The sequence below is a fragment of the Acyrthosiphon pisum genome, chromosome A1, assembly GCF_005508785.2.
Source record: "Acyrthosiphon pisum isolate AL4f chromosome A1, pea_aphid_22Mar2018_4r6ur, whole genome shotgun sequence".
Lineage (NCBI taxonomy): Eukaryota > Metazoa > Arthropoda > Insecta > Hemiptera > Aphididae > Acyrthosiphon > Acyrthosiphon pisum.
In genome coordinates this window covers 117,014,367-117,034,910 of record NC_042494.1, presented here as the reverse complement: position 1 = coordinate 117,034,910, position 20,544 = coordinate 117,014,367, and the positions used below count along the sequence as shown (strand labels likewise).

The 20,544-nt window shown below is 35.7% G+C and overlaps 2 protein-coding genes across 3 annotated transcripts in view; one reads left to right on the top strand and one right to left on the bottom strand.

Annotated features, from left to right (window-relative positions):
* The window catches only part of LOC100161789 (zinc finger protein castor homolog 1), an 85,354-nt gene that overhangs the window by 60,367 nt on the left and 4,443 nt on the right, over nucleotides 1-20,544 (top strand). The window contains exons 5-15 of one of the 2 annotated variants that reach the window (XM_001946525.5): nucleotides 10,088-10,349; nucleotides 10,447-10,645; nucleotides 10,722-10,938; nucleotides 11,698-12,493; nucleotides 12,950-13,082; nucleotides 13,207-13,488; nucleotides 14,410-14,642; nucleotides 14,841-14,971; nucleotides 15,094-15,186; nucleotides 15,282-15,374; nucleotides 15,776-15,948. In XM_001946525.5, coding sequence (XP_001946560.2) covers nucleotides 10,088-10,349; nucleotides 10,447-10,645; nucleotides 10,722-10,938; nucleotides 11,698-12,493; nucleotides 12,950-13,082; nucleotides 13,207-13,488; nucleotides 14,410-14,642; nucleotides 14,841-14,971; nucleotides 15,094-15,186; nucleotides 15,282-15,374; nucleotides 15,776-15,948 — 2,612 coding nt within the window. The remainder of the gene's footprint in view (nucleotides 1-10,087; nucleotides 10,350-10,446; nucleotides 10,646-10,721; nucleotides 10,939-11,697; nucleotides 12,494-12,949; nucleotides 13,083-13,206; nucleotides 13,489-14,409; nucleotides 14,643-14,840; nucleotides 14,972-15,093; nucleotides 15,187-15,281; nucleotides 15,375-15,775; nucleotides 15,949-20,544) is intronic. The other variant, XM_008181549.3, reaches the window with a different exon arrangement.
* Nucleotides 15,962-20,426, bottom strand: LOC100572298 (outer dense fiber protein 3B-like). Its single transcript, XM_003242225.4, has 2 exons — nucleotides 17,265-20,426; nucleotides 15,962-16,449 (listed from the first exon to the last, which is right to left on the bottom strand). The coding sequence occupies exons 1-2, from the start codon at nucleotides 17,640-17,642 to the stop codon at nucleotides 16,093-16,095; spliced, it is 735 nt and encodes a 244-aa protein (XP_003242273.1). The 5' UTR covers nucleotides 17,643-20,426; the 3' UTR covers nucleotides 15,962-16,092.

The window sequence follows — 20,544 nt, the reverse complement described above, 5'->3', positions numbered from 1 at the left end:
ATTGTTTTCTGTGAAAACAAAATCTAATATGTATGAGAAACATAATGTAAGTCGAAGAGAAATCAATTTTCATTTCCGAGACTTTGTTGTGTATTGTCTGTACTCACAATAAACGTACAAGAATATCGATTATTTTTACCATTTTCCTTGGAGCGTGCCACAATAGATAATCAAATTGTAAAGTAAAATACACAACATTTTCGTTTCTCGATAAACACGCGCGTTTTTCTACACAAACATATTTTTTTTTTATTCAAAAAAAATATAAAAAAAACAAAACAAATACAACGAAATAACCTCCGAACTGAGTAAAAATTTAGTGTAGGTCCACATAAAAAAAACCTTTACTATATATACGCGTACCGCACACGATAATGGCTTTCACCCATCGTGCACGAGGAATTCGAGAAAAACCTGAGGCGGCACGCGTGGGCAGTACAAAAAGACCGTTCGCGGCCACTTGTTAATTAAATACTATTAAAAATACTCAGTTGAAATACTATTAAAATAAACGCGCTCGCCGATGAAGCCCGTTTTCTCCGGCCACCGTCGGTGATTCCGATCTCGTTTTGGTCGTAAAAGAAAAAATCCAAACGACGATAACAGTATTATAGTATCGTATATTCATATGAGTAAACTCAAAACGACGCGTTAAATTAATTAAAAAAAATTTGAAGTTTTTAAAATTTGCCACATACGCGTGACGCCCGCACCGGCATGGTATATTGCCCAATTATTGTGAAATTATATTTCAATTGATGTAGCATGTATAAAATACATATTATAATATGTGGAGATAATATAATAATATCGTGCGGGCTGTTCAAGGCTGATCTTCTATAGAAAAACATATTTCGTTCATCCACTGCGCGCGCATTTGTCAAGTTCGTTAGTAGGTACAAATAATTAAAACAATATTTTTTTTTCTCAATCTTGGGCTCTCTGATAATTTTTGTGTAAAATAAAAATAATAATAACAGTGAAAACAGTGTAGAGGAGAGGAGAGTATAGATAATATCTATAATATTATTATCACACTGAATAATAATAATATATTGAAATTTTCATTTATTATTGTTAATATTTTTATAGCGAGAATAAAAATACAAACTGCTGTTAAATACTTATCGTTATCTATATCGAAATTAGTAATTGGTACATATTATATAATGTACCTGGCTATACCTAGGTCTGATCTTTTACCATTCGCAAGTCGCGACGTGTAAGCGTTAAAAGGAAAAAATCTACATCTACCTTCGCCAACCGTGAATTAATTATTGAAAAAAAAAACTTTGTTAGTATACGTAGTAGTTATGGAGGTAGAATTATAAACGTATTATTATTATCTATTAGATATACAATATAAAGAGATACTACGGACTGCAGAGATTGATTATTGGAACTCGAGTTACGCTTATACGTGCGTTTATTTTTTCCTACTTAATTTTCGCATCCTTACCTATCAAATATAATTGGTACAACGACGACGTACATATATTTTTTTGATTCCAATAATCATATTAATATTAATCTTCTTGTATTTTCGATCAATGTATGGCAATATCCGTGGACGTAAAAAAAAAAAGATTTAACAATAAGTAGGTTTTGTCGAAAATTCGAGAGCAATATAATAATATATTAATATATTAACATAACGATATTATAATTTTATAATGAGCGCTACGTGAAATTAAGAGCTATTATAATATTAAATATACTATAATGTAAGTCTTTGCACATCGCATTAAGTTTTCGGGAAATTTCCGTCTACGTCTACGTCTTTATATTGTTTATTTTTTTATTTTTTTTTTCAACAGTCATAAACATTTCGTTAAGGTGTATATTATTATTAAATATTATATTATATGCGAGTTATGTAGTGTACTTATATGTGTATATGTTGTATGTATTATATACATACACGTACGCGAGAAGTTTTCGAATTACTTATGCAAAATTATGTAAAACGTAAAATGTCATATTTCGATTATTTACACGTCGAAATACATTTCCAGTTTACACGTGTACCTATACATTTTATATTATATATATAAATTATAAGGTCGACGTGCTTAATATCATATGTAATATGTATACATATACACGTAGCGGGCATGGGTTCTATATCCAAAATGCAAATTATCACTCTCGACAGTCGACACATCCGTTTCCCGTAAACGAATTAACCTCATCGCGGGGAAGCAGGGGGTTAAAATTGCTTATATATTTTTTTGTGTTACTGCCGTGTGAAACGAGACGAATAAGTAAAACTACGTATTTTATGCGCAGCGTTCGATAAAAATTAAATTATTATTATTTGATAATACATGACATTAAACGAGACGTGTATTGTGTATACCCCAGTGTTTTGGGCTCGTGGAACTAATAAAAACAGTTACGATGTACAAGTCTATACAGAAGAAAATAATTTCATTTCGATTCAAAATTCTGGCTGTGTTTACGTTATAATAATATAACGTCCGGCCGCCTGCATATTATTATATAATAAATACGTAACCAAATCGGTATATTATGTGTACATAATAATATTATATTATTATATTTAACTAGGTGTACCTTGCCGTAATATATACTTTGGGTACAATTTATTATATGTTTTTAACATTGTCGTTATTGTAATTATTATTATTTGCTTGCGACTGTGATATCGTACCTATTTATTTTTCACTCATCAATAATGTATACGACGGCGGCGCTGAAAATGTCACAGTTTGTGACCGGACAGCGGCAATGCGCGTGCGCCCCCCTCACCTGACAACCTTTCTACACAGTTTGTCACTATCATGATTTTTATTTTTTTATTCAATTTTTTCACTACACAGACATAAGCTTGCGTTTACGTCTTACCGGCCGTTATGACTTATGACGTGGAAATTACTATGACATCCCCGATCCGGTTCCACTGTTGCAAGGGCAACCGAATGTAGGCCGAAAATATAGCGGAAATAAAACGTGAATTTCGCATAATCGTATTTTATCACCAGTGAATACTACAGGTACTCGTAAATAATATTATAATATAGTGACGGCAAAACAAATACCTTTGTACAACAGCGACGAGTGCAGAACCAAAAACTACGTCGTCGTCGTCGTCGTTGTATGTGCGTCGAATAAAAAATATCGCGAATGTTTCAGATTCTTAACAAACAGAATAATATTATATTATTGTATTATGTACAGCACCTAAATCGCGTTACATTCATCGGCACGCCGTTGAATACAAACTTATTCACGCTCGCGGATTTCTCTGTTTCGGACATGACGTATAATAATAATAATCCCTATACGAATGCGTGCTCGACGTAATAATGATATCGCGAGATATATCACTACTATATCGAATATTATTACTTATCGGATTCAATTTCGCCGGACGAGCATTCCGCACTTCTTCCGTACACACTCCACGCATACACACATAATATTATTAAACATGCAATATATTTTAAATAAAAATATATAATATCGTGTCATATTATATACACGCATGCATCGAATATTCGAATTTGTTTTTCTACATACTATTACATACAATTTTCATTTTTCAACGAGACGTGGGAGTGTTGTACATAGCCGATGTGTTATATATTATACTTATAGTAAATATATAATATGTCGCGGGTGTGCGGCAAGACGACAAAGAGTAAAAAGGGGGAAGAAAAAAAGCTCAGTTATATGCCTACAACACATATTGTGATGTTTAGGTCCAGGTGGTTTGCAACCCCTTCAGGAAAAAAATATTGTATTCCTGCAGTATACGTACACACGCGCGTTTGTCTGTTTTGCCCTATAAAATGCGTATCTTTATATATAGGTTAGGTTAGTAGAAAACGCATGAAATGAAAAAAAAGGGTTATGACGAGCATTATGAAGAGTGATTTTTATATTATTTAATCATATACGTATATAATATATTAGAGGGTCGATTTTTTATAAAAAGGTCGAAACGAACAGAAAAAATAAAACCGGTCCCTCCCGTTTCCCCATACATGTCGTTGTCGTCGTCGTCGCCACCGCCGTCAGCCTCGGGGGACCCCATCACGGTGTGTACACCTATGTTATATTGTATACGTTATTTAATTTTTTTTTCCGTGGAAAGGATTAAGGACGACCGTTTTGTCGTCGTCAACAGTAGCAGCGGTGGTGGTGCGTTTCACTCGCGCCTCGCCGAAAGAAATTAAAAAATTGTTACAATACGCAAAATGGCGCGACCCTGCAGTTTGTTACGTAAACAGAAATCGGATATGGGATTAGAGAATTTCGCGCTCCGTTATAATACATTATATTATGTTATGTACCTATATAGGTGCATGTGGGGTGCAGCTAGAACAATTATTTCCGTAAAGGGGGTAACCGCGCGCGGCATATTATATATCCGCATATTATGTGTATTTTATTATTATGTGTTCGTGCGAGTCGAAATCCAGTTATGTTCACGACGAATATAGGTACCTACTGTATATCAACGTGCGTGTGAAATATTATCTGTATTCATATTGTTCCTAAATCGGGTAAATATTAAAAACTACGACGTGTATTATTATTATATTGTCTTATAAACTGAACCGGACCGGGTGATAATAAGAATATAAAAGACACGTGTTGTCGCATCAATTTTAGAAAAATCATTATTGTCGTTACCTATATATAGATATACTTGTTAAATTAGTGTCCGATCCCGACAGTGATTATATTAGTAATAATAATAATAAGGCTATAACCGTCGTGTACATGCTTCCTATATGTATAGAAAAATATATAGGTATATGGCCAAACTATAGACTCCCGACGTATAATAATAACATAATAATGATAATAATAATTTGTCACAAGTTTTTAAAACGTAACTCTCGCCTGACGACGATTCGACGATAAATAACTCGTAATAAAAACTAATGTTTATACTGGTCTTTCGACCGTTGTCGGCCTTAGCGCCACAGGGCATACCTGCGAGTGAAAAAAATACGTGTTAACACAAATATGTATATATTAAAAAAAAAAAAAAACAAATAAAAAACACACCGGTATTTGTTAATTCGACTTATAAAATAAATCAAACGCTGCGATAGCGTTGACTCGAGTATTATTTTTTTAAACACGATTTTTTCTTTCCAAATCATTATTGAAAATCAATACAACTTAAGAATATCCTAATAATATATTTGCAAACAAAACTTACAATGATATAATATATTATACTATATATAAACGCTATCGATAATGATATAAAAAATCGAAACGATACCATCTATCATAGTATCATACGCACGCACGCCGACATGCGCGTCAAATGTATTATGAAACGAAAACTTTACACCTTGGCAGCGTTTATGTCTTTCGACATAGGTCTGTATACATATTTCGCGAATTTGTAAAAATGGAGAGAAAAATCCGTTGCGAAACAAAATAATAATACAAAATATTATTTACATCTATTATACAATACTGCAGTCGCGGTACGACTATGTATATTATATATGTTGGTAAAACTATAGTTCGGATCCAGATCATGCGACGACGATCGGATTGCACAATATTGTATTCGCACTACTATTCTTTGTTGGTTTATTAAATTTTTTTTATAATATTTTTTTTTTTTTTTGCTTTCTATCATATCATTGTTTATCTCTGCGTTTTTGCTTAATCCCACGGGTACGCGGACCGTGACGCACTGGTCGAATAAAATGTTTACAAAAACCACACACGAGAAAAACCAACAAAAAAGGAAAAGAAACAGCTTCGGCTGCATGCAGCGAAAAGGTATACACCTACCGCAATTGTAAAATGTATCATACTGTAATTCGATCATCTTGCGTGCGACGCGAGATGGAAAAAAATCCAATAACAATCCAAATTACAACACTTTTGCAAAAATATAAATATAATATACGAGCGTGGGTACAATATATATATATATATATATAAATATATTAATTATTTATTATAAATTTAAACGGGATATGCCTAATGGATTACATAATAATTATCTTTTCAGTTAATTAATAAGTATCAGTTTACATACTTAATGACTTATAGTAAAACAATATAAAATTTAAGTTAATGGATACTACATTAAAGATAACAGAACATACAAAATATAATAATCATAAAATATTTATAACATTGTTATGATATACATTAAAGGATACCATATTATTATTATTACAACAAACAATACAATAGTGTATTTCTTAACAATATTGTTATATATACGTATTAAAGTGTAGGTACTCAAAAAAAAAACAACTCGTATACATGAGCGTATACCCAGGAGAAGTCATTAAGTCGCGAACGCGGGTGGTGAAAATCCGAAGGGGGAGAGAGAGAGAAAGAAAAAAACGTTTTCCTCGTTGTTTCTGGCACTGAATAGATAACGGATGCCCATTAATCACGACGAAAAAATATCACAGATTTCACTGCGTACAAAATATCTCCGGCGGCTGTGGCCGCCGCACATACATAGATATTTTCTGTTAATATTTATTTTACCCACATGTTCTTTTTTAGTGTATAATACCTACCGGTTGAGAAAAATATATATACAAAAGTAAAATAAAATAAAACGATTTCTTTTTATTTCATTCCCCTACTAAATCCTGCGTGCAATATATATACTGCATATATATATATATATTATGTACACGGAGGAGTCGTGCCCACACCTCTATAAGCGTTTCGGTTTATGCTTCGTCATGACCTCATATATGTCTTTAAGACACGTTTCGTACAATTCAAATACCATTATCGTGTCTTTTCATCATCATTTTTAAATTTTCTGTAAAAGGACGTAAAAAAAAACATAGTGTTTAACCCGTGAAATCCGTATATATATAGTGGTAAAAATGGTATTTTTTCATTTTTTTTTTTGTTAAACCATCCCTTTATAACGCGGATCCGATGAATTATGAGACAGAATATGTATTTTTTATGTGTACGCGTGTGTGTGTGTATCGCAGGTGACACCGATACTAAATGGATTTGTGCCCGAGGTAATTTTCTGTACACCCACGGGAAAAATGATACGCGAGAAATTCGGTACGCGTGTGTTAGTGTGTATCGTGTACATAGGGGCGAAGACGGGCGGACAGTAACGGCTAAAAAAAAGACGCACAATATTCCCGTACATAATAATAAAATAAATAAAGCGAGTTAAAAAGAAAACCATCCGACGGAAGCTAGCTGCACGCATGCACACATATATGGATATAAACTTATATATAGTACAACTAATAACTATTATATAAGTATATTTAATTTTTTTCTGCAGAACTTCGGCCTATATTATACACTATCGACTATAATATTATAATATAAATGTCAAGTGTATGTGCCTATGTATATACTATGTATTAGGTATAATATACCGCTGGTATGGATATAGCTTTTAACTCGTGTTGTATAACTTTATATTACCATCATATATTCGTATATTTACAAGGTCATCGCGACGACTGCAATTCGCTCCTGTAATTTGCAAACGCGTGCATACGAGTATACGACCCTGTCCGCCGAATGTGATGGACGACTAATATACCAACTCGGAATTTTCACGAAAACGGTGGCCGTTTGTTTTTGTTGTTTCCCCGTGAAAAAAAATATTACCGAAGTACCGACTGACTAAACCGATTTGTATTATTGAATCCGGCTTGTGTACGTATAATACTATATATATATATATATAAGTGGAAAGACGAATTCGCTGGATAATCAATTTTAAAGTCGAAGAGGGACGTGAGACGAGTACTGGTGGCTGGGAGGGAGAGAAATGTTCAGAAGTCGAGAAGAGTGGATAGGAGTAAAAAATAAATAAATAAAAATAAGAAGAAAGAATTTCCAATAATATCAACAATAATCGGTTACCATGGTGATTGAGTTTTTGTGAAACGTCTACGAGGCCTGTGCGTTTAAACTTTTTATTATTATTATTATTATTTTGTTCCAGTCAGTTGTACAATAGGTACTCGAACAATGGCTAAAAAGTTTAAAGTTCGATAATGTAAAAAAAAATACCTGGTTTACTCGGAGATCAATAGTTTTCATTAGAACAATAAAACTATGTTCATTATAACATTCTTTCTCCGTTTCTTTCTTTCTTTTTTTTTAATTTGCGTTGTGTCGTCTCGCGACCAGATACGAGAGAGACGACCCAAACATGCGTATTTAAACCGAATCTGATAAGTTTTCAATTTCGTGCACAATATGGGCTATTGGTAAAATAAAAGGGGAAAACGGCTATATATCGAGCCTGAATAGGTGCTTGGCGGTGGTCGTAAGGGATGGATTGTGGGGTGGTAGAGCGATTGTGAACTTTCAATCGAAGACGTTGCGACACGCCGATGATAACGAAATATTTCGTTGGCCGACGGGTATTTTTTTTTTATAAATTTCAATTCTTCGCATTAATGCTGAGTGACGCGCAGAACATGAGTTTGCTAAAAAAAAAGTAGAAAAATATTTTATCTCGATATATTGGTCCCGAAATTCTCGAACGACAATAATATAATACATAATACATATAGGTACTGAGGTCGGATTTTGTCATGCAGCCTATGTCGGTGTTTGATTTTTATAATATTTATTATTTTGGGGTTTTCTCCTAAAAAATACTTATATTATAGTAAAGAAATCTTTCAAAATTAAAAAAAAGTGGGTAGGTATTATAGTGGTGTACAGTATAATATATTATACAATATTGAATATACATAATATAAATGTATACACCTACATTACGTACAAATAGTATTTATGATTATTGCCTTTTTTTGTTTATTTATTTGTTTAATTTTTTCTTCTTAACTCGTAAACCACTATCCGTGTCAAGGGCGATGTGAAGTTAAGACGCGCGTACCTATACGAATGTGTATACAACGAATGACTTGCAACTGCCAAGCATGCTACTGCGCGCTCATAATAACGCTTTTATATTATTATTATTATTTATTATTATTATTATATTAGGCAAATTTAGTCTCAGGGTTTGGTCTAGTTGAGTGCGTGTGTTTTGTCCCACGTGATTTCCTTGACGTCACTCGATACGATCGCGCAATGACAAACCAGGAAAATAATCAAATACAAAAATATTATAATACACGCGAGTCTTAATAATGATTGTTATCACGTAGATATCATGGTGATTAGAAAACTATTTCGAGTGTACGACTTTTATCAAATTATAATATAAAAACATTGTTATTATGTCGACTCTGCCGTAAAAGCTTCCGTGGTCGTCGTTTATTGGATTTATGGAAATTAATTTGGTTACTGGGAATCGGAACGGGGCAAAAAAAAAAAAACGACACGTATATTAATGTAGGTAACGAAAAAGAATAAAATAATAATCTTATGAAACCGACAGTGTAAACTCCTTAAAAAAATATAACATATAACACAATGTAGCGCGATTCCCTTTTTGATAAATTTCCCTTTTTAAACATCACATGTTTCATTGTATTCGCGGTATTTTTTTCACAAAAAGACGGTGACCTTTTTTTTCTTTTTTTGTCGAAAGGGTTGGTCTCACTCGGGAAGGATTTATTATTTCGTTTCCACGCGCACCTGGACCACTGCAAGTCTACGTAATTATGGGAAAACAGTCCGGCGCGTCTCTCCCGGTTGCGTGTGTCACCCCTTTCGCCCAGCATCGGGTTACGCGTCTGCCACCTTATATTTTTTTTCCACAAAAAACCATTCTGCAACTTTATATTATGTACTGTTATTATATATTTTCGTATTACATGCGTACAAAGAAAGGTTTTTTTCGGGGTAAAATGAGGTGACACGGACAGCTCGGGTTACCGGGAACACAATGATTTAACCCTATCCGGTGGCTTCTCGTATTGTCGTTATTGTTTTGTTTTCGCAATATACGGATTCTTTATAGAGGATTTGAAAAATTCGCTCATTTTTCTCATGGCCTCGCTGAGAACCGAACCGGTAACTCGACACCCGGCCTAAGATGACTTATAAGTCGCGTGTTTTAATACATTAACAATATATAATATATATACTCGTACACATTATATCGTGTTATAAATATATAAATTTAACTTTACTTTATTTTCTGCAGATAACGGAATATCAAAACGGTCTTTGAGTCCGTTGGCGCTGACGACCACCAGATCTGAATCTCAGACAACCGGAGTTTCCTCGATCGCTTCGGCCCTCAATAACGTCACAATGGTATTACAAGGGGCTTCGTCCACCGTTGGCGGTGGTAGTGGAGGTAGTGGGTGCTCAACGCCGACCAGTGGCGATTACTCGCGTTACGTGAGGAGATTCAGTAGCTGTCAGGAATGCGGATCAGCCCGGTGCAGAGATTTGAACTACAGGTACGGCGAAGGCTTCATTCAGAGCGACTCGCCTGAAGTGCAGTGCAAAACAGTGCAAGACAATATAATATTATTGTTATTCATTTTGTTATCGCAGAGAGCACTTCCATTGTCTTGACTGCAATTCGAGAGTGTTCGTCAAGAAAGAAGAAATGATCAGACACTTCAAGTGGCACAAAAAGAGGGATGAGAGCTTGCAACACGGTTTCATGAGATACTCGCCTAGTGACGACTGTTCGGACAGATATCAGGGATGCAGTCACAACCGCAAGCAAACACATTATCATTGCATTCAAGTGAGTAGTACCTACTAACTTTAAAGTGTAATATTAATATGTCCATAATTTACATTATCGTAATTGTTTTTCGCAGGGCACCTGTGATAAAGTATATATAAGCACGTCCGACGTGCAGATGCACGCTAACTATCACAGAAAGGATTCAGCCATAATACAAGAAGGGTTCCAAAGACTTAGAGCCACGGAAGAATGTCGGACACCATACTGTGCGTTCTACGGTCAGAGAACTACTCATTTTCACTGCAGACGTGATCACTGTCAGTTTACGTTCAAAAACAAAGCTGACATGGGTGAGTCTCATTAGATTAAATGTTGTAATTCATATATTCGTATAACTCGTAAACGATCAAGTTGGTCACCGTTTTCGTATGCAGAGAGCTAAGTGAAGCTTCTCCCCATTGAATTTTAAAAAAGTCTACTGACTAAATCGTTAAGGATCTTTAGAATTATCCGGTCCAGCAGTATCAATATTATCACAAAAGTTAAATTTATTATGAATAATTTAATATTTTTCTTAGCCGCATTATAACCACTATTTTGTGATTTTTAATATTTTCGACTGTTAGTAGGTCAAAAAACAATGAAACTTATTGCATATAATGAACTTACATTTAACACAATTTTCTGTTTAACGAAATATTTTTACGAACAAAATTAATAATTAGAACCAAATTTATTTAATTATATTTAACGAAATTCTCTATAATACGAATTTTGTTTGTTGTCCATCAGACTTCAGAATATGGAAGTTCCACTGTACCTATATTACATTATGGTATATATAATTATACACAGATTTCTGATATCGTATACATATTTTATAATAATAATATTAATATAATATTGACCAATATGGGTGAAAAATACAAAGCTCGTTACTCAGCCAGTTCACTGATACCTAACCTATATATATTATTGTAAAAGGAAAAAATCGTATTATTATTTATTTGTATATGAAAGGCTGGCCATTATGTTGCCCCACGTGCAACGACGCCACTGTTTGATCGCGTGTCTTATATAATATATGACGCATGTTGGTATTTTTCCAGAAAAACATAAAACCTATCACATTAAGGACGAACAATTGGCGAGAGACGGGTTCAAGAAGTTCATGAAACCGGACCCATGTGGTTTTTCCAACTGCCGGTTCTCGCAGGTGTGTAATCACATCCACTGTGTACGGGACGGGTGCAACTACGTTCTGCACTCCAGTGGGCAGCTACTGAGCCACAAGCGGAAGCACGAGCGCAAGGACAGCGAAATTGCGTACCGAAAGTTCAAACTAGCCCAACAGGCTGTGATGAACATGGCTGGAAGTGGCGGTGGTAGTGTCGTCGGTGGCGTCGTAGTAAGTGGCGGCGTTGGCGTCGGCAACCCACCGGACCAGGTTAGCGACGATGAATGGGTGCCATGGGACGGGAGACGAGTGGCTCACGGTGCGACGGCCGCGGCAGATTCGCAAATGAACGAGCTGTCGATATCACCCAGCAGTTCGCTGCAGTTCCTCCACCAGCAGGCCAACTCATTGGCCTCTCTGTCTGCGCTTGCCGCTCAGGCCGGCGACGCGGCCAGCTACAGCAACAGCTCGAGTGACGGAGGCGGCGGTCCCATGTCACCACTGTCCTCTACGCCACGTGCCCCGTCCAAGATGATCGGTGGTCACGGGTTCTTCACAGACAACTCGTCCGCCGGTGGTGCGGACGGTGGGTCGCCCGAAGATGTGGAGATGTGGCCAAGATACCTGACCCGGTTCAAACCGAACACGTGCACCGGTGGATCTGGTTGCGCCATGTCCGATACCGACCATTTCCACTGCAAAGAGCCCAACTGCGAATCGCCCGTAAAGTACGTTAATATCGTGTAGGCAATAATCCAGAAATATAGAGGATACCTTGAAAATATTTTTTAAATACTATGAATATACCTAGTATAAAATATAATAATTTTTAAGTACAAATACGTTTTTTTTTTCAAATTTACTTATATTGAATACGTATTATAGTATTGTGTATTTGTGCGCAATTTAAATTTGAAATCACAATTCACAAAATTACAACAGAAAACGAAATAATATGATAAAAAATTAATGTATTCAATATCAACAAAGTTTTTCAATACTTTTAGTTTACTGCACCATAGTTTTTTTCGTATGATTAGATTATAATTTATAGGTTGTGGTAGTGCACAGCTGGGACTATTAATTTAACACAATACGAATTTTGACTCCTGTCCTGTTCGCCTGAAACGTTTAATATAGAATAGTCTTATAATCTAAACATCCGTGATTGATATCGTTTTCAGGACTCAAGACGAGGCCGAAACGCACGCCCGTAACCACGACAACCAGGAACGGATCAACGAGAGTTTTTACCCAGGCGGGCCGGCCTACTGTCAAGACACGTGCACCAAGGACCAACATTTCCATTGCGTTTTGGTAAGTACACAGTTATGGATAAAACAACATGACTCACTCACTATATACACACAATACGCGACCGTAATACCTTATCAATAAAGTGGAAATAATAATAATAACACGGGGTGCGTACGTTTTGCAGGAAGGATGTTACGAGGCGGTACTGCCGTCGGAACGCGGCGAACACATCAAGAGCCACGACATCCCCTACGGCCAGTACAATTCGTTGGACGCTCTGTTCAGGAGGAAGCGCGGCCGACCGCCAAAGAACCGGGTGATTGAAGTATGGAATGACTATGCAGGTGGGTCCACCGGTGATTCCCCGCAGGCCATATTTACCAGTTTCAAATTGCCCAAGCCATCGCAGTCGTCGGGACAGTCGCAACAGTCGGAAGATGCGGAAGTGCCAACCCAGACCACGCTGGTAAGACTCATCATGACGTAAAAAAAAATAAAGATACGCGATATTTATATGCGTATCATATTATTGTAATGGCATTATTGTGTCATATTGTGCTGCACCTATACATGTGGTTTTAATAGATAGGTTTTTTCATCCGATATTCGATGCGAGGGTTGGGGTTGTATTTTGATAGTTTGTAGGGGTTGGGGCCCAGGCACGGATCCAGAGTAAAGATCTCGGGATGGGAGGGCACCAATTTTTTCACAATACAATTATTACAATATAAACTTTATTCTTAATTTAAATTTTTATTTCCAATATTAGTATAATCTTAATGTAATAAATCATTTATTGATTATATTATATTATAGTTCGGACACGACAAGAAGAAGAATTATATTATAGTTCTAATCATAGACATCATATAATAGAAATGTATTATATTATTAGGTCTACGGTACTAATTATTTATTATAGTACGAATAGTAATTATAGAATTATAAAAAAATTGGAGAAATAAAAAAATAAATGTCTGGGGGATTCGTCCCGGTGTCGGGCAGGGCATCGCGTTACGGCGACGTTCTCAGACAATGTTTATTCTATGACATACATGAAAAAAACACACATAAATATTCTAAAAACATTCCACGAGATGAGAATGTTCATAAGAAATACTAAGAATGTAATTGATATGTTTAAAAATGTACCTATGTTAAATTGATAATTATGCCCTTTTCGACTGAAATATCGAGTTTTGGCCATATAATGTTTCTGGTTTTTTTTTTAATTTTCGTATCTACGTATCGTAACCACAACGGGTGAAAAAGAAACCGACACTATTTTATATAACATACGTATGAATAAAACATAATAATATTATAATTTTTTTCAAACGTTTTGTTTTTCAAGATTTATAAAATATGCATTTACGTCCTTTTTCAGGAACAACACTGTTTCGAGGAATATCGATACGGTTGTCCGGACAATCTCTGCAAGTACACCAGCGAAGGCGTCGCGTTGCACTATCACTGCCGCCGGCCCCGATGCTTTTTCGCCACAGACAACGACGAAGAGTTACAAGCCCATTCCACGCATTTCCATGACAACGTCACCATCATGGAAGGATTTTTATTCTTCGACCGATCGGTCGACTGCCGGCTGGAGACGTGCGCAAAGTGAGTGCAATTATTATTATTATATTATATTATATTATTATATAACGACGGGAAAAAATAAATAATTAGCCCGAACCCCTGCAGTTGATATTTATTATAACTAATAATAATAATAATATATATAACACCACGATGTACGCCATAACCTAAGCGGTTCGTTATATTTTTATTTCACGGTCCGTTTCAATATTTTTGCAGTAACACGATCAATAAGCATTTTCACTGCGTACGAGCTGGATGCGGTTACTCGTTCACTAGATACACTCAGATGGCTCAACATTTATTACAACATCAGGCCACCGCTGGTTTGCACATTTCTGAGAAATTAGGTAAGTCCGCACTAAACGTTCAATATTATTGTAATGTACAATTTGTGTTTACCAGTTATTATTACGGAATAATAAAAACAGCGTGCCATATAATAATATAACTCGTCCGTCGTTTGTCATAGAACCTCAAATCAAAGAAGAGATATTGTCTCCGGCGAGACCCCAAGCCACCCCTTCACCGTCCGATTCAGCCACGAGCCAACGGTCGACAACTGGTATGTGTTTTATTTTTTATTTATTTCTGTTTTAAACGAATTATCTTAGCGTAGTATTTTTGTCTTGATTGTTTTTTTTTCTGTCTTGTTCAAAGTGGTGAAGGCTTCGGGCACTTTCTACCCTATGAGCGGCCTATCGAACGCTAAGAGTTCCTCTCCAAATTTTTCAGACCCTGCAACCCTGACAGGTGGGTCATGCAGAAATTATTGTTATATAGTTATCATTATTTATTTATTTTTTTTTATATATAATTATATTATTTAGAAATTGATTGTCTACGATATACGTATATCACGTATATACTATATAATATGTATAATATTATACACACATATTTTTATAATTTATTAGCTTCGCTTTTTTCGGTGGAAGTGATCGAACATTTTACACGTCTTATTATTATTGTCACACTATATATTATAATAAAGTCGAAAGACTTGATTGTGCACCATTCGATTCTTGTTATTAATTATAGCTACCTAGTACTGATTATTAATTATCAAAGTATCGAATACAATTGACAATATAAATTTAACTACTCGAATAATTAATAAATATTAATGGAAATATTGTTTGTGAATTATTTAGAAAAACCGAAAACAGATTCCAGTTTGAGTATCGAACCGGTCGTGACTATTCAAGTTTTACCAGAGTGGATGAGTTTAGAACGACATGAGAAATACGGACCCGAGCAACCCTGCAGCCGCGCTTTCTGCAAGCTCAAACGAAAAGAACATTATCACTGTAACGCGTGCAATCAGGTAAATACATATATAACAATTAATAATTATATATTTTTTTCATATACACTGTAGGACGTAGGTATATTATGTCGTGATATTGCCTTTATAAGCTACGACACGCGACGGCGACCGTCCTTAGACGAAAATATAGTTACAAACCGTTTATTTTGGTATTTTAACATCGTCGCCACACACCACTAATGGTGGAAATTTATCGGGACGCCGCATCCCGAACGAAAACTTCGGCATAACTTTGTACTTGTACTTGAGCGTGGGATTGTATGCCTGCGGGCTCGGTGATTGGCCATTCATCTCGTTGACCAAAAGAGGGTCTTCAAATTTCTTCGACAGACTGTGTTGGGGCGCTTTCGTTTTGTATTTGTTCAAAGGCACCGTTTGATATACCGGACCGGGTGATTTGATGTCTATGATATCGTCGATTTTCTTGGCCAGCGTAATCTTTTTACGCGACAGTGTTGACGGCAACTTGTAAACGTTGGACCCAGGATTGCCAGCTCTCTTAAACAAACGTATAATGTGCTATATATGCACGCAATAATAAATCAACTTAATACATAAGTAGTCAATTACATATAATATACAGACAAATAATATTATACTAATACGCGATAGATCGTATAAATTAAAATTTAATTAGACGAAAAATAACTATAAATCAATTGTGTATTTTATAATATATAAGCATATTGGTCATATTAAAAGTTTAAACATTTTCACTAGGTACCACAATAATTGGTAAATATATACATTTTAGAAAAATTTATATATTTATGAATTTCTTTTCATTTAGAAATCTGATTAATCTTCGTTTTTAAATGAATGAAAAAAATCCCAAATATACTTTCATGGTAAAATATTTGGGGATTTTTGGTACACAAGTCAGCGTTGACTCCACTCTAAAAAATGAATCATGATTTAAACTTATCATTAAAAAAGAAGATATTTTGTCCAAAAGTTAGTCAGATTGTGAGTATTACACTATAGCTGATGTATAGTAATTAGTAGGTATATACCTAAAAACTATTAATATTATCGAATTGGGTGTTCAAGACTGCCATAACTCAAAAAGTACTGTTTGCAGGGGACCGATTTTTAAATTTGATATAACATAAAACCATAATATTTTATGTTGTGAAAAAGTTACAACTATTTAATGATCAATATTTGACTAATTTTTATTTCGTTCTTGATTTGAAACTATTTGAAAAAAGGAAATTAATAGTGTATGTACCAGTTAACCAGATGTGTCCAGATGGCACACCTAGTAATTTAAAATTAAAATAATTATAATAATAGTATATTTTGGTCGTTACGGGATCCGGGTCGATTATCCGAAACAGCATCTTGGGTACAGGACCCTTGACCGGGGCTCTAGGCTTGTACGCCGCCGGTCCCGGGTTGTCCATGTCGCCGTCGAAAGGCAGTTTCTTGGCCATGCTGTACCGTGGAGCCACGGCTCGACCACGGCACGTTAGCTGTGCCAGATTGTACACTACCGGCCCTGGCCCTTCGGTCTCGTTGCCCAAGTCCAGCCGCTGATGCATCGAGCACGATGGTGCACCGGCTACGGTGGGCAATCGGTTCAGGCGACCCACCGTCGTCCGGGCACCGTATGCTGCAGGTCCTGGGCCCGCATCCTCCATTCCGAATTCGAACACCTTGCGGTCCATATATTCCGGACACTTATTCATGATAACGTCTAGGCGATTTTAAAATTATTTTCGGCAGAAAAATTTAAGTTATTTTCGTTAAAAAGAAGCGTACATTAAAATAATATAGTATAATATTATGCACCTATAAATATATTGTAAATACACTGTATCGACGTGGAAACGAACATTTACGAAACCAATCGTTTTTTGTGTATATATATTTACTACGTATTATTATTTTGATATAATATTTCAACAACGGCGCATAAAAAATTATTCCGTCTTTAAAATATAAACGGCAATACGGGGCACATTAAACGGTTTCAATTCTAATCAATTTAAGTGCGCGCACATTTCACACTATCAACTCCTTGCTGATTAAAATTGATGATGGCGTGAAAAAAAAACACTCAATATTTGTAAAGAAACGGAGGGTATCCGGTTACGTGTCTTGAATTTCGCATCAACAACTTCGTTAACAATAACGAAAATAACAATCTCGTGAGAATTTCAAGCACATTAAAAAAAAAAAATAAACTTTTTCTGCAAAAAAATTGTTTTTTAAGGAAATAAAAGAAGGGAAAAATAATTTTTTAAAAGAAACGAGTAGGTAGTAGTAATCGTGTAGTAGTAGTAGTAGTAGTAGTTTTAATCGATCGTGCAGAATCGCTTCCGAAAAGATGATTAATGATGCGACGACAAAAGGCGAATATTATGGAGAAAAAACGCACCCGGCTCGGTTTTTATTATTATCATTATTATTTTTTACCCGCCGCGTGTAACGCCGCCGCTGCCCCGAGAAAATCGATAATCGATCAGCATCAATGTCATCGGTTTCCGCGGCGTTCACCCCTTTTCGTTTTTTCACTTCTTTCGATTTTCGTTCCGGCCACGTATATACGTACAAGTTGCGATAATTATTGTCGTCAAGTCCCCGGGAAATACGCGCAGGGTGCGCGTTTCGTTTTTATATAATGTATATTTATTTTTTTCGTTGAACATATGCAATCGCGAATGACACGCGTAACGAAAGAGTTAAATGATTGACGACTCCGGGACAATTATGTACGCGGACCGCGTTCGTAGCCGTTTTATTTATTTATTTTTTCGCACCACTCGTTCCTTTTCCGGGTGTTAATTTTTTCGGAAACGGAAAAAAAACGATTAAAAAACTACGGGCGTATTGCCCCTTTGGCTCCCGCCGAATCGCGCTGCTAATGATTTCCGCCGCCGCCTTTTTCCCAGGGTTTTGTGTGTTGTCACGCATCGCGCGATTTCTAACGGCCGAGCAACAAGTTGCTACCACTACCGCCGCCGCCGTCACCATCGCCACCACCACATCACGTGTCGTATTCATACATACATAATAATATTATCTCGTTTGGAAAATGTTTACGTGATAAAAATAATTTTCATTGCTTCCGATTATTTTTCAATTATTATAGCATTTTTCGATTCCACTCACTCTCCCACAGTCTCACACCTGTATAATAAAATAATAATTTTAATAGTAATAATGTGTATATACTACGTGCAGTAAAACGTGGCTGGGTTTACTCACTTTAACGATATCCGAACGAAAACCGGTCGATTTTAATACTCGGACTTACTATACGGCCCCTCCCGCGACGTTGGCTGCACTCCGCCCGCCACCCGTACGGTGTTCAATGTTCATATTATACTTTTCTTTAATCGCCATTCGCTAAATTATTCATTTCGAATTGCTTTGCGTCACATTTATATATTATATGCGAGCAGACTACCTGCAGCGTTCAATAATAATAATATTAACGTGTTACGGCCGAGTTTGTTGTCGTTAAATCTGTCAAGTCGTCTGCAGAAAAGTAAAAACCGTGTAATTGTCGTTGAAAAACCAAGACACTATCAGCAACTGGGTCGTTATAATTGCTACGCACAGTTATTCACAGCAGTATGTAAAATTCCAGTGCGCGTATTATTATCACCTTTCTCTATACTTCTGCTGCTACACAAAATTATGTGGACCGTATGGGTCTTATAATATGCACATATTATGATATGATATTATTTATTGTTATTGCCCATACGACGCGAAGACTCGCTCGTTGCAAAAATAAATAAATTGACAAAAAAAAAACTGCTAGACAGATAATACCTATATATACTTACGTGATGTGTAAACGAAAAACGTGGTTAATGGTCGTTTTTTTTTTTATATTGTCGATTTATCACTTTTAATTATTTACGTACATTCTACTTTTATATTTGTTGCGATCGATAATTCCTAACAACGAAGACCTGTAGTACGCCCGATGCGTGCGTTTAATAAATAATAATTTTAATATAAAATCATATGCTACGCGTAAATGCAGACAATAAATATCATTACAACATGGTATAGGTACCTCTATACTATATAATTGCCGATGTGACCTTCAATTTTTTTTTTCGTTTTGTCTTTTCGTTTTGTTGTTCTTTTTTTGCACTGACATCAGTGCAATAATATCAATACTAATAATAACGTGTCCTGGGCTGCTGGGCGTGATGATATCGCTCACGATAATATTCACGTTTATCGTACTGTAATACGCCACGCAATCGTTTGTTTCCGCCGATCGGCGGATAGCGCACTTCAAAAAATAATATATAATAAAATAAATTACGACCAATCGATACAAAGAAATTATTATATGCCACGATCGAGAGGGTCTTCTCTGCCCACAGGTCATCGCCATGCGATGTTCGTATTATATATATAATTATATAAATATATTATAGGCATTTTACAATGCATGGTTATTATTTTTACTATCGATATTATTATTGCGCTATACCGAACTAAAGCCTTAAGAGGACGTCGTACCCGCATGTGTTGTCTCCGTCTTACAAACGTACGACATAGCAAATTTCCGTTCGCTAGTTTCAATAGGGTGCTGTCATTTTTGATTTTAGAGTGAATTGA

Bases quoted from the DNA above. Each gene is read 5' to 3' on its own strand.
- LOC100572298 (XM_003242225.4), bottom strand. From the start codon at position 17,642: ATGAATAAGTGTCCGGAATATATGGACCGCAAGGTGTTCGAATTCGGA. The intron at 16,450-17,264 runs GTAACGACCAAA...CGTTTGTTTAAG, and splicing joins GGATAATCGACCCGGATCCC to AGAGCTGGCAATCCTGGGTC.